Source organism: Ochlerotatus camptorhynchus, unplaced genomic scaffold (assembly GCF_037179485.1).
Source record: "Ochlerotatus camptorhynchus isolate MF236.1 unplaced genomic scaffold, CSIRO-AGI_Acam_v1.1 ptg000136l, whole genome shotgun sequence".
Taxonomy (NCBI): domain Eukaryota; kingdom Metazoa; phylum Arthropoda; class Insecta; order Diptera; family Culicidae; genus Ochlerotatus; species Ochlerotatus camptorhynchus.
In genome coordinates this window covers 681,043-695,102 of record NW_027040626.1, presented here as the reverse complement: position 1 = coordinate 695,102, position 14,060 = coordinate 681,043, and the positions used below count along the sequence as shown (strand labels likewise).

General features: G+C 38.4%; 1 protein-coding gene and 1 pseudogene across 1 annotated transcript in view; one reads left to right on the top strand and one right to left on the bottom strand.

Moving 5' to 3' along the window:
- LOC135700411 (protein RUFY3-like) overlaps positions 1–4,484 on the bottom strand; it is an 18,876-nt gene extending 14,392 nt beyond the window's left edge. Inside the window, exons 1-2 of the mRNA XM_065220903.1 lie at positions 4,422–4,484; positions 411–551 (exon numbers count right to left, since the gene is read on the bottom strand). Of these exons, the coding sequence (XP_065076975.1) occupies positions 411–551; positions 4,422–4,484 (204 nt within the window). The remainder of the gene's footprint in view (positions 1–410; positions 552–4,421) is intronic.
- On the top strand, positions 4,458–14,060 carry LOC135700424 (endoplasmic reticulum metallopeptidase 1-like; annotated as a pseudogene).

The window sequence follows — 14,060 nt, the reverse complement described above, 5'->3', positions numbered from 1 at the left end:
TGTTGTTTAACAATTAAACTAAAATTTTTAGCCGTCCCTTACAAAAGATTTTTAGTTTGCATTCAATGTATGATCAGTACAATACAATTTGCATACAGTTTAATCTTATGAAGTAATGATTCAATTCAAGCGACGTTATTCAAAATATGCTCGATGCTTTAACGATTGTCTGGAAGATATTGAATTATTGCAGTGTAGAGAATAGGACAAATATATCGTTTGTTATGCTGACATTCATTAGAGATCGATAGTAGGCGAAATATATCGTTTGAGGTAAAGAAAATGATCGGTGAAATCAATAGTAGGCTAGTTGATAAAAAGGACACAATAAATGATTTACATCCTTTACGCGAAAACCATATTCATGTAAGGAACAGCACACCTACCTACGGACAGATTTAGATACTTACATTACGATTCGTGGTGAAAATCTTGCCTTTTTGATATCCAACGAAAATAAATGTCCACTCCGGCTCACTTTTTTTGCAATCACTATCGTATTTTTTTTTGCCTCTTACACACGAAGGATGTCGACGATCTCGTTTGCTTTTCTATTATTTTTGTTTTGCTCGTTTTTTATACCGACCGCGCACCACAGAGAGAGATTGTCATATGCACTATTCGTTATATATTATGACTCATACACAATTACGATATGCACTTTGCTGTCACTACTGCCAGGTTTGGCGTAGTATCGATTCAGATAAACTAGATTGTGATTTTTGCTTCACTTTTCAATGAAAAGGATTTTTGTTTCTGGTATGATTTGTGATATTCACGAAAGTTCAGCAGCAAGAGACTTATAGTTCCTTATGGCTCAAAACCTCTCAGCTCTTTGTCAGACGAGCAACTATCAAATTCAATATTGTTTCCGAGCAAACACAGCTTTGTATTACTTGATTTCATTCGTCTATCGACGAGACTCTTCTTCGACTGCAGTAAAATAATTGTTTTAGTTCACGAAACCGCCTCTATGCGATTAAAATTTCGATTTAAAATTGGTCGCAATTAGTGCACAGCAGGATCAGACGTCTGATACTCTATTAGAATCGTTTATCGATTTTTCTCCTGACACAAGTGAATTTTCCAACACTTTTCACCAACACAATCACAACGAGACAGGGCTCTGACAAACAAATGAATTTCACGCATACACGGCGAGTCCCTATGCTAGTATGATATTGAGAGAAGAGAAGAAGTTGGATTTATTGCGTGTATCTGGAAGCCTGCAGGAGCCGGCCGTGTTTTTCCACCCACGATCAACCCACTCTTCTTTTTCAATTCATTTTGTTTTGGTAAAATCATTCGTAAACGCTGTGCAACGTGCATGGATAAACGAAGCATCGGCTGGCATGGATAGTGTGTGGCAGTATATTTCGAGACATGCTCGAATGAAACTCCAGCCGATAAAAGACAGGTATCCAGTTGATTTATTAACACATGGATGCATTTTATAAAGCAACCTATGGTTTCAGAGCGAGTAACTAGTGCAGAGTTTCGGGTAAAAGTTGAACGACTGAATTGTTTAAATTTGATTGACATATGGGTCATTCCAGCTCAAGTTTAATATTCAAATATTTAAAAACCTTCAAATTGTCGTTCTAAGATCACGAATAGCTTATTTGGTTGTGGAGTAATCTTTTCTGAAAGTTGAAATTTTTTAAAAATCTCGAAAATACAGGGTTGTAACCCAGAAGGATCTAGGCACTTTAGAGCAAAATCAAAAAAGACGTTTGTTCAGAATGCCAAAATAAGTGTTTTGGTCAAGTTTGGTTCAAATCGGTGACATCGACCACAACTTTTTTTAAATTCTGTACCCACTTGAGCTGGAATGACCCATATTAAAAAAAATCTAGCAATAACATTAATCGCACAAACTATTGCAAAAACACATCTCCCTAGATTTAATCTCATTGTTTAAAAAAAAGAGCAGTTCCAAGCCAAATAGCGAAGAAATTAACACATTTCAGATTTTACCTCTCAGAATCCCATGAAACTTCCAGGGCTGTTACAAGACTTCAAAATTTGATCCGCGAAATCCTCTCAAAAGAAATCCACGACAGATAAAAAACTGTTTTCATTGCGTAAAAATACCATTTGTATTATTTGCTACTACATGGCATTTCAAGCATATTGCTTATAGCATATTAACTGTTTGCTTGCTCTCATCTTAGTGTTTTTGAAGCAAATTTTAATTGAGAGCTTTCTATGCCTGTATTTACCCAAGGAAGTCGAGAAATTTTCCATCCCGAAAAATTAATAGACCGGATGCGAATCTAACCCAGCTTCCTTCAGCATAGACTTGCTCCGTAGCAGCGCCTTTACCGACTGTGCTAAGGGAGTATCGCTTGTACTATTTGAAGAAAAAAAACAATAGTATAAATTCTAACTATTTAGTGAACACAATAAAGCACATTATGAGATTCTAATGAATAAAAGCGACATAGCCTTTCTGAAACATTATTTTAAAACATTTATGGATTCTCATTTGAAATACAAATTAACTTGAAAATGATTAACATCAAAATCCCAATCAAAAATAGGCTGCACAGAACGATAAATTTAATTTGAGGTTTTTATTTTTAAGAAAAATAATACTGAAACTATTTTTTCTTAGGAGTATTTTAAAAGAGTTTAAAGGAAATGTTTATGATAATTCCAACCAAAATTCCAAGAAAATTGAACCCTGAATTCCGAGGATAGCTCTAACAAAATGTTGGGGAAAATTTCTATGGAATTCTGAGGAGGATTGCAAGGATATTCCAGTGATCATTTTTAGACAATTTAAAAGAGATTTCCAAGGAAATTATGAGGAGCATTTCAAAGAATTAATGGGAATTCTGAGCAGAACCAAAAAGAAATTCCTGTGGTAATTTCAGGAGAATACTAAGTGCATGCTGAGGAGAACTTCAAGTGATTTTTTCAGAAGCATTTTTTCAGAAAATTGCTAGAATCATTAATAATATAAGGAGCATTTCAGAGTGTATTCAGAGACGGTTCTGCACAAGATTTTCAAGCGTATTATGGAGGAAATTATAAACGAATTCAATTTATCCAGAATTGAACACATAGAAAGGTCAAGATTCAAGGTTTGGTAAAAAATATTCTGGACATGAAGGGGGGCAGTTATGGCATAATCAATTAGCAAATTGATATTATTCCACTCTCATACGCTCTCAATATCACGCGTGATATTGGAGCAAAATATAATGCTTGATATTGATTTTACAAACTTCTTTGATATTGCGAGTCTATTCACAACGTGCAAAAATCAAGCTGTGAATTGAATCGACGAAAAAATTATTCCGTTGCACCTCGTTTTCTTAGAAAGAGAAAGCATAGTTTGTCATCTCTTTTTTATCTTCACCGATGGCAGACACGAAGCGACTGCCGCCAGCCGTTATGGAAGTTTCGGTTGCGTTTGGGTGTAAAGCCAAAATCATGTAATTCAATCTCACCACAGTTTGGTGAGATGATATCACAGCATGCAATATCAACCGCAGTTGTTTGCTTGTTGATTTTTGTCTACGAAAATCAAGCATGATCTTGTTCTTTTGTGAGATTTGATTTTTTGATATTTTTTCAACACTGTAGGGGGGATTAGGGATTAGGGAATGTGAGAAGTTTTCAAGTTCCAAAACTAGCAAAAATATTTTAAACGCCGAACTTTGAAATTTAAGGTAACGAACTTGAAAAAAATCAAATGGCTGAAACTTCATTCTTCTAATTGTGGGATTGTGGAACCAGTGAATTCCGATTAGCAATTTTCCGGTTTGTTCCCGATGTTTGCCCGTAATTTTGAATTTTTTTTCGGTTGCGATACACATTAAAATTAAACAACGAAACGATCACTAGGTTAAATGGGTTATTACTAAGAAAGCAGCATTTTTCCTGAGTCAAATTCGGACCTGTGTTCGAATTCTTCAAAATTTGTCTATATTTTAACTTCCATGAAAATTTAATCAAAAATCTTTACAGGATTTTATTAGAATATTTTCATACATTTCCTAATCCTTTAAATTTGTCGAACCTCTTAACGGAATCCCTTTATGAAGAGCTTTGAGTGGGTTGGTTTATTTCCTTTTAATTCCGTTATAATTGCTTATCTTTTGACAGATACGCGTATTTCGTCTACTACTTGCGACTTCATCAGTGCCAAGTACTCAACACCACTAGTGGCGCCACCATGACAAATGCAAGCACATTCCCAACTAAAACATTATTTGCGATGAATGTGATTGTGAATGTAATGTCTGTTTGTCTGTGGTATTTCTTTGAACATCATTTTGAATTTGCGTACAGTCAATTTATTTACTATACTTCCACATTAACGATTTAAACATATTTTCATGCTTGTGCTCGTGTATGCTATGAACAAGTGATAACGGTATATTATCTTCCCGATAAGAACTCATTCTCACCGAAACTCTACGACCTAATCTTGTGGTTAGCTCCACCGATGTCAGTATACCTTGAAGAGTCATCCAGATAGGATACCATGCCGAAACAGAAGAATATTCCTAAAACTGTGTACTTTAAAATCGATCACGATGCCAATAATGTTCATCGTATTAGTGCATGGTACGGTATTGTGATTGTGGCCCTAGTGCTGGCCGGAGGATCAGTGACAAACTTCTTTCTGACCAATCTCCCGGAGGCCTTAACTGTAGCCGATTTGGAGCGAAACCCTGTAGCGTTTATAGCCGAGCGTGCTTGGGATAATCTGAAGAGTTTTACCGACTTGGGTCCAAGGGTCGCTGGTTCGAAGGCAAATGATGAGTTGGCAGTTGGGATTTTCAAGCGAGAGATTGAAGCCATACAAGCGACTAAACATGCCGATCAGGAAGTGATTATGGAAAATCAGGTCGTCACCGGAGCATTTAATTTAACATTCTATGGTACATCGATGACGACTGTCTACCGCAACATACAGAACATAGTGGTAAAATTAAAGGGGGAGAAAGATGACGCTCTGCTGCTGAATTGCCATTTTGACACAGTGCCTAGCAGTCCCGGTGCGAGTGATGACGTTGCTAGTTGTGCGGTAATGTTGGAGATTTTGAGGGTCATGTCGAGGATCCCGGAACGAAATAAACATTCGATTATATTCTTGTTCAACGGAGCAGAAGAAACATTGCTGCAAGCTTCACATGGTTTCATAACCCAGCATCCTTGGGCAAAGGACGTGAGAGCATTTTTAAATTTGGAATCAGCCGGATCCGGGGGAAAGGAGGTTCTTTTCCAGAGTGGACCAAACAGGCCATGGATGATTGACGCCTATGCGAAAGCCGTGAGGCATCCTTTTGCGCAAGCAATGGCGGAGGAGCTGTTCCACACAAAGTTGATTCCATCGGATACGGATTTCAGGATTTTCAGAGACTACGGTAACATACCGGGAATGGATTTGGCACATTTCTTGCATGGATATCGCTATCACACCAAGTACGACTCGCTGGAGTACCTATCGTTACCTGTTTTGCAGCGCACCGGAGATAACGTGCTTGCATTAACTCGTGAAATGGCTAATTCTGATCACTTATCAGCCATCGAAGTCGAAGCGGGGTCAAATACTGTATTTTTTGATTTTCTTGGATTGTTTTTCGTAAATTACTCTATGCGGGTAGCGGCGGTTATCAATGCAACGGTAGCGATACTTGGAGTGCTGATACCATATCTTGGCCTATCGGCGGCAGCTGGTAATCAAGCGAACAAGTCTATTTGGATGGAAGTTTTGTATGGATTCTTAAGCGTACTGTTGGGCGCATTGCTAAGCATAACGACTTGTGCGACAATTGCGCGACAGTTGGAAGCTATGGATAAACTTATGACCTGGTACAGCAATACATGGTTGGTACTGGGAATGTACTGTGCTCCTGCATTGGCTTGTCACTGCTTGATGCAGATGTTCTTCAATGCCTTCTTCAAGAACAACAAGGTAATTCATTAGCTTAAGTAATGTTAAGCAATGTCGAACCATCGGTATTCACCCAGCTTCGTTCATTGATCGTATTAGCTATATTTGTGTAACTTTCCAAGATCCACACGGCTAATGATACTAACTCAGGGAGAGAGAGAGTGTCACTTCTACTCAATTGTAGGCGGATGAATTTTCAACTATCTATCTATCAACTATCGAAGACCGGAGAGATCAAACCACGAAAATGCTCCGTTTCAGAGTTATTAATTTTATACAGCTGGATTGCATTCCTGGCTCATTGTTCATTGAAATAATGATCGCAACCAACATCAGTTTTCAAAATGGCGATTTAAATAAAATATTGGATAATTGCATTCACTCAAACATATATGTATGTCAACTTAAGTTTAAGGACAATTTAGTAAGTCATTTAGAATCCATAATTTAAGGATCAACGATGATGGAAATGAAAATGTCTTCAAAAACGCAATTAGGTTAAGGTTACAAACTGGATTTCGTGAGTAACTTACACACTAAGAAAAAAAATGAATTTTACCTAACCTAACAAGACGGTAGTTACAGCGGGTCGTGTTTGTACTTTTTAGTCAATTCCGAAAAGGGCAGAACTAATCTAATTTCAAATATGTCGTTGCATGAAAAAAAAAACAACTGATGTTTTTTTTTTCAAATATTGCTTTTTCGACACTTTCTCAGTTTTTCCTGGTGAAAATAAAAGCTCGTCTCTATCTCAGAATTCCAGCTTTTAATGGTAGATTTGCAATCCTGACTCCTTACAATTTCGGTGGCCTGGAATCATCGTTCCAGAATCATACAAATTTCTGCATGCATTAATTATTTCTGAAGATTAAAAAAAATACATGACTAAAATCTCTAAAAAAAAAACTCAAGCCCTAAAATTTACAAAGTCCCAGATTCTTTAAAAAAAAATCTTATTTGAGGTCTCAAAAATTGACGCCAGGAAATGTATTGATTTAAATTGAATATTTCTATATCAATATAATCATTGTTCACTCGGCTGTCGATAGTGTCGATGTGTGTCACGCAACCGTATGCTAGCTCGGCAGTAACAATTGTGTGGTCCTGGTCATCGTTCTTCTTCAACAGTTCTTTCGGTCGATGCAACACCGACTTCGGAAAGCAACCGTTTCGTGATGAGTGTAGGAGTGATGACCACGTGTTTGCGTCCATTGCTGCAATGGAAGCCACTCTGTCCCTCGTTGGCTATACTGCCATACAATGAAACCACTGGAAGCGGACCCGTTCTGATGGAGGAGGCTTTTTCGACAGCGGAAGATAAAATGTTTATTGTGTTGTACTTTTTGACTTTAGTTTTACGATGTTTTGTATAGTGAACAAGAATCCTCGGGTCTGAAGTTAATTCGATTGAGCCTTATCAAATAAATTAATAAAAAAAAAACAACAAACACATTTAACAATTCGGTCAAAAATTTTCTGGTAGCGTTCTGGTCTCCAAAAAATGATCATGATTCTGTAGCTCAGACAAATTTAAAATATACGTAACTTCAATCGTTTTTCGAGATCTGGCACATAACAAAAGTAATAAATTATCTGATAATATATTTATTATTTACCGTTCCACTGAAACCGATGCAAAGTTTTGCTGGCAGCTTCGTAAGAGTAACTTCGCATCGCAGATCACTCGCGACTCCGGATTAGTGATGCGAGCGCAATAGCAGGGCTGGTAGCCATCACTGCTGTCAAAAATAGTGATTTTAGTGACCATGTTGAAGAAATAAGTGACTAAATAGTGACTGAGAGTTGTAAAAATAAGTGACCCTGAATTGAATTATAAATAAATTTTATTGAAAACTCTTAGCAATTTCTGAGGAGCACAACTCCTGTGAACTTCAAAGGAAAATTACAAGGGCATTCTGAGAACAATTTCATAAAGTGTGTGGGAGAAAACAAATTCGGAGCATAAGTCCTTGGAATTTTTTTGAAAATACTAAAAGAAGGATTACAGTTAAATCTGAGAATAACTCCAGGACATCTTCAAAGGAATTTGTAAAATAAATTCAGGAGAGTTTTCCAAACAAATTATGAGAAGAAATCTAAGGAAATTGTGAGTAGCAATGCCAATGAGTTCTTAAGAGACTTTCAATGTGAGTAGAATTCCAAGGGAAGGAGTGAGATTCAAAACGAAATCTGAAATTAATTCAATGAATATTCTGATAATCTTTCCAAAGGGTGTCTTATTGTGGAGAATTTCAAGGTAATTCCGATAAAACTAAAAGAAAATTGAATTCGGAGGATAGCTTCATGGAAATTTCCGTTGAATATGAAATGGACTATTCTGAGAACTTCACAAATTTTTCCTATGAAGTTCTCGAAATGTTTCTGAATACCACTGTCCTTCTGTGAAGTTTTTTTTATAAATTTCTGGAACTTTTGTGCTCCCGCAATTTTTATGGAATTAGAATGAAATAATTAGTATAGTTTTATGATTTTCACTTAAGTTCTCATGATTTTTCTGAAGTTCATGAAACTTCCATTAAATTATCGACACTAATTTAAAACTTCTTCAATAGTCTAGACTTTCCGGGTATTATTAAAACAACCCGCAAATTTACTGAAATAAATTGATTTGCCTTGAACTTTGGAAAATTTTCCTTAAGTATGCTAACCATTAAAAACGCTCACTTATTTTCCCTTGACTATGCTTACCTGAAGTTCTCTGAATTTGTTTGTCCGGCAAATTTTCTGATATATATTATATATTTAAAATTCCCTAACGTTTTTAGATCAATCATAGAATTCTTGGAATACCCCATAATGCCACGGAATTCCTTGTAAGTCGCTGTTAATGGGATTATTCTGAAGCTATTTGATCGTCCTCGATGTACTTGGAACTTCACTGAATATCATCAAACTATCTAAATTCTAAGTTCTCTGGAATTTCTGAAGATATTTATCGCTGTTTGCTAAAAGTTCTCGCATTTTTTTTTAAATGAATGGAACTTAGCTAAACTTTCGTATTTTTTAATGTTCTTGATATTTCCATGATTTTTTTTTTAATAATTCGTTTATTTTTTCCAGGCTCATTTGCTGTAGCTTTGTGGAGCCGATATTCATTGTTTAGATAACAAAATTACTTGAAACTAACGTTAGTAAAGCGGAGGCCGATTACTCGCGGCTATCTCGAGGTTAGGGGTAACAAATTGTAACAAATGGATGGCAGGGTAGGGATAGTGAACACAAGGTTTGGAGAGCAATGTGCTCTTGATCTCGAACTAGGCGACACTCTGATGAAAAAGACAAACATGGGGGTACACCGATGGGCAACTAACAACTTGGGAGAACACAAGATGACACTAACTACTAAATCCTCAAATCTATCCGTTTTAAAAACACATAAATTAAATTTAAATAGTCGAGGCCTCGGCTCGCCAAGACATCTCTAACGGGTATCGCGGGTTGTTTTCCTCGGGTCCTGAGGGATATGGATAACTCAGATCTGGCAACACGGTGTAATGTACATGACCAAACAACATGCTCGATATCGTGATAACCACTGCCACACGCACATGAATTGCTGCCTGAGAGCTCAATTCGATAGAAATGCGAGTCTAACGAGCAGTGATTGGACATAAGCCTTGATATAACGCGTATAAAGTCGCGGCTCATGTCCAACCCTTTGAACCATGGTTTGTTCGACACCTGTGGGAGAATAGAATGTAACCATCTTCCCAATTCACCATCATTCCATTTTTGTTGCCAACTGATGAGGACTTGCTGACGAGCAATGGAGAAAAATTCGTTGAAGGCGATTTGTCGCTCAAAAATATCGCCTTCCATAGCGCCCACCTAAGCCAATGAGTCCGCTTTCTCATTACCCGGAATTGAGCAATGAGATGGGACCCAAGCTAAGGTGATAGTTTAGGAGCAGTTAGATAAAGCACTCAGTTTAGATCGTATTTCAGGCAGGCCTCATTGAACGAATAGCCTCCAATGAGCTAAGACTATCCGTAAAAATGAAATAATGGTCAGAAGGTAGTGAGGCAATTCGCTCTACTGCGTAAAATATGGCTGCGAGTTCCGGAACGTATACGGAGCATGGTTTTTGCAGTTTATAGGAGACGCTATGAAATTGATTAAATACACAAAATCCAGTGGGCCCATCTGTGAAAAATCTTTTATCGTTACCTACATGGTGATACTTGTTTGCCAAAATTGAGGGAACAACCATCGACCGATGGTGATCCGGTATTCCATGGATTTCTTGCATCATGGTCGGATCAAAATTTACAGAGGAACTATAGAAGGCTTGAAAGCAATCACGATTTGAGATTAATGAAGAAGGACCAACCTCCAGCGTCATGTACTCATAGTACAAACTCATGAATCTTGTTTGAGTATTTCGGTCGAGCAGCTTCTCAAAGTGTTCTATTACCAAAGAATTCATTACTTCACAACGGATGAGAAACCGGAAAGACAGCTCAGCTAAACGATCGGCCAGTGGGAGAACACCCGCGAGTACTTTGAGACTCATCGTATGAGTCGAGTGCATACAGCCTAGCGCAATACGAAGGCAACGGCATTGGATCCGTTGCAGCTTAAGGATGTGTATTTTTGCTGTGGATTGGAAGCAAAAGCTACCACCGATTCCTAGTCCTGACTACTTCAAACAAGGGGAACAGGATTTTTCAGTAATCCAAGGAACACATCTTAGTCCTTGTTATTTTGTATGCCTTGTTGATAGTGACAAGACTCGGCTTTGTCTACCGAGGATGATCTTTTTTTTTAATAATTCATTTATTTTTCCAGGCTCATTTGCTGTAGCTTTGCGGAGCCAATATTCATTGTTTAGATAACAAAATTACTTAAAACTTAGTTAGTAAAGCGGGGGCTGATTACTCGCGGCTTAGAGGATGATCTTGAAACAAGGAAAAAAATTAGTTAGTTGTCTTCATCTATGTGATTCCTAATCTTCTATTCGTTGTTCCCTAGTTTGAAGTGGTTAAGACTAGGGTTCTGATGCATGGTCATTATCGGTGTCATACCTTAAATTTATTGCTAAGGAATCCAATTTTGACTGACAAAGGGGCGCGCCTTTGGAGGGTGTTTCAACACTCCGAAAGGTATAAATAGCGTCGGATCCTTGCGATAAATGCAAGAGTGGCAACTGTAAAAAAAACGAATACTTCATCATTTCTCAATAGTGATATAGTCATACGACATGCACTAAACTAAGGACACGGGATATACTACAATAGATCAATTTATTGGTCGCAGTAGTGTTAGGTCCCGAACAGAGGACAAAAAAAACAAAAGCTGCCGTACTCTAAAACCGAAAGGATGGTTGTTCGGTACAACCTGATCAGATCTTCCGGGTGGGCTCTCCACCAAGTTCCGGTAATTGTACGAAGAAAATTAATCCTTTGCTGGCATTTTTATTTCAGATACGCAATATGTTTGTATTTGGAATCGAATCAGACACCTAAATACTTAAAAGAAATACTTTGAGTGATTGTTTTACCCATTAGCTGAAGCTGTAACTGTGCAGGATGATGCTTCCTAGAAAAAACAACCAACTCAGTTTTCTCCGGAGGGAATTCGATACCCAGCTTCATATCCCAAGTAGACACATTTTCTAAGGTATCTTGCAATGGTCCTTGCAGGTCCGGTGCACTTGGCCTTATAACGGACACAACTCCGTCATCTGCAAGCTGCCTTAGCGAGCAATTTTCATCAAGACAACCCTCAATGTCTTTTACATATAAATTGTAAAGAAGGAGGCTTAAATATGAGCCCTGGGGGAGACCCATGAAACTAATTCGTGAAATTGTCGAGTTTCCATGAGAACAGCTCATATATTTCGCAGACAACAAGGTGCTCAAATAGTTGTTCATAATTGGTGAAAGCCCACTATCGTGGAGTTTATCCGAAAGGATAAATCGATACAAATAGAATCAAAAGCCTCCTTAATGTCCAAGAAAACTGAGCCCATTTGCTGTTTTTGCGTATAGGCCAGTTGAATTTCAGTTAAAAGCAACGCAAGACAGTCGCTCGTTCCTTTGCCTCTCTGAAATCCAAATTGCGTATCTGAAAGTAGACCATTCGACTCGGCCCATTTGTCTAGATGAAAAAGGATCATTTTCTCCAACAATTTCCGTATAAAGGACAGCATCGCGATGGGACGGTACGATGCATAATCCGACGCGGGTTTACCTGGTTTTTGAATAGCGATAACCCTTACCTGCCTCCAGTCATCCGGAACAATGTTGTGCTCCAGAAATTGATTGAATAAGTTCAACAAGCGTCTCTTCGCGACGTCTGGGAGATTTTAAGCAAGTTGAACTTGATTCTATACATTCCTGGAGCTGAGTTGTTACATGAGAGGAGCGCAGAGTCGGAGAATTCCACCATCGAAAACGGGGAATCTATTTCGTTACTACACGAAGGACGATCACGAAGGTTGGTTTGAACCGACACCGAATCCGGGCAAACTTTCCGCGCGAAGCTGAATATCCAACTGTCTGAGTACTCCTTGTCTTCGTTGACCGGTGATGACGCGTTTCGCATTGTCCTGCCGTCATTCCAGAGTGTTCTCATGGAAGTCTCTTGCGACAAACCACAACAATATTCATTACGTAACACGTTCAATTTACGAAATTAGTTGAAAAGTGTCAATTATGTCTTCTATACGTTTAAGGCTATATGAATCTAACAATGCTTTTTGTTTGTTACAGAGTCCCCTGAACACCGGAATGGTCACCCAGGCGAGACTGATAGGAGTGAGCATGTTCTGGAGCATCCTAAGTCTTGTTTTCACAGTTGCTGGACTTCGCAGTGGTTACATTTTCATGGTTCTACAGCTATGTTCATTGGCATTTTCCATTCTAACAGCTGTCGGCCGACTCCAGAGAACGGTGCGAAAATGGGTATTCGCTCATCTACTCTTCCAGTTCATTGCTGTCGCTTGTACTTCATTTTACTATATAGTTTTTGTGAACTTGTTTGTCCCGATCACTGGACGGGCGGGAAGAGTAATCAATCCAGATGTTATAATTGGTATCGTTGCTGCCATAGGAGTACTGCTAAGCTGTAGCTACTTCCTACCGTTGATGACCCTCGTGAAAAAACCACTGCAAATAACGGCTAGCTTTTCTGCTGTATCGTTGATTGCATTATTACTTGCATGCTTCACCCCCATTGGCTTTCCGTACCGAGATGCAGCGGATGGACATCCTACTACTCAACGACATCTTGTGACAGTATGTATTCTAAAAATTAGATGGAAACCTTTCAAATTGTTTCGATTTGCAGCATACGTTCCGCATATTCCATGACGAGATTGGACTTTTGAAACATATGGACCACGGCTTCCTATTTGAAGTACAAGACCGCAATGGTGGACGGACCTTACAGCAGTACATTGCATCTGGCGACGATAGTTTCGTCCCGCTGGATAAGATGGATACTTGCTCCAGTGACCTGTTCTGTGCCATCCCGCTGGACGCAATGTGGCGACAAACACATTTTGAGTAAGTTCTTGTGTATAATTCTTAGCAATCTACATCATCAACTGAATGGTTTTAGTCACTACTGGAAACCAGCTCAAGGACGTCCCGAGACGCATAATATGTTCACACTGGGATACGAAGAAACCAAACAACTTAGCGAGCGGGTAAAAAGGATAACGTTTAAGGCGGAAGGTAGCTTGCAATTTGCTCGATTTTCGTAGGAACTAAACCAGGTGTAAAACTGGCAGCGTGGAGCTTGCAAGATGTTATTCCACCGCCGGTAAAGTTCAATGGCCAGGAAGGATATTTCGTTTTCATTACACATGGCCTACCCAGCGGACCATGGAACATCACGATGGATTTCGAGGTAGTAATCAATTAACAAAATCAAAAATTGAAAACTATAACATTTGTTTTAATTTTATAGACGGAAAGTAATGATTATGAAGGATTTTTGGCTGAGTTTGGAGTTGTTACGAAGCTGTGGGAATACCATGACATGCATACTGAAGAATTCACACAATTATTGCAGAAATTCCCTACATGGGCTCATGTCGTTCCATCGGTAGCTGTTGTCAATATGCTCTTATTGTAATGAAGCTTTAGAAAGAAAAATATAATTCCATAACATCACAAAA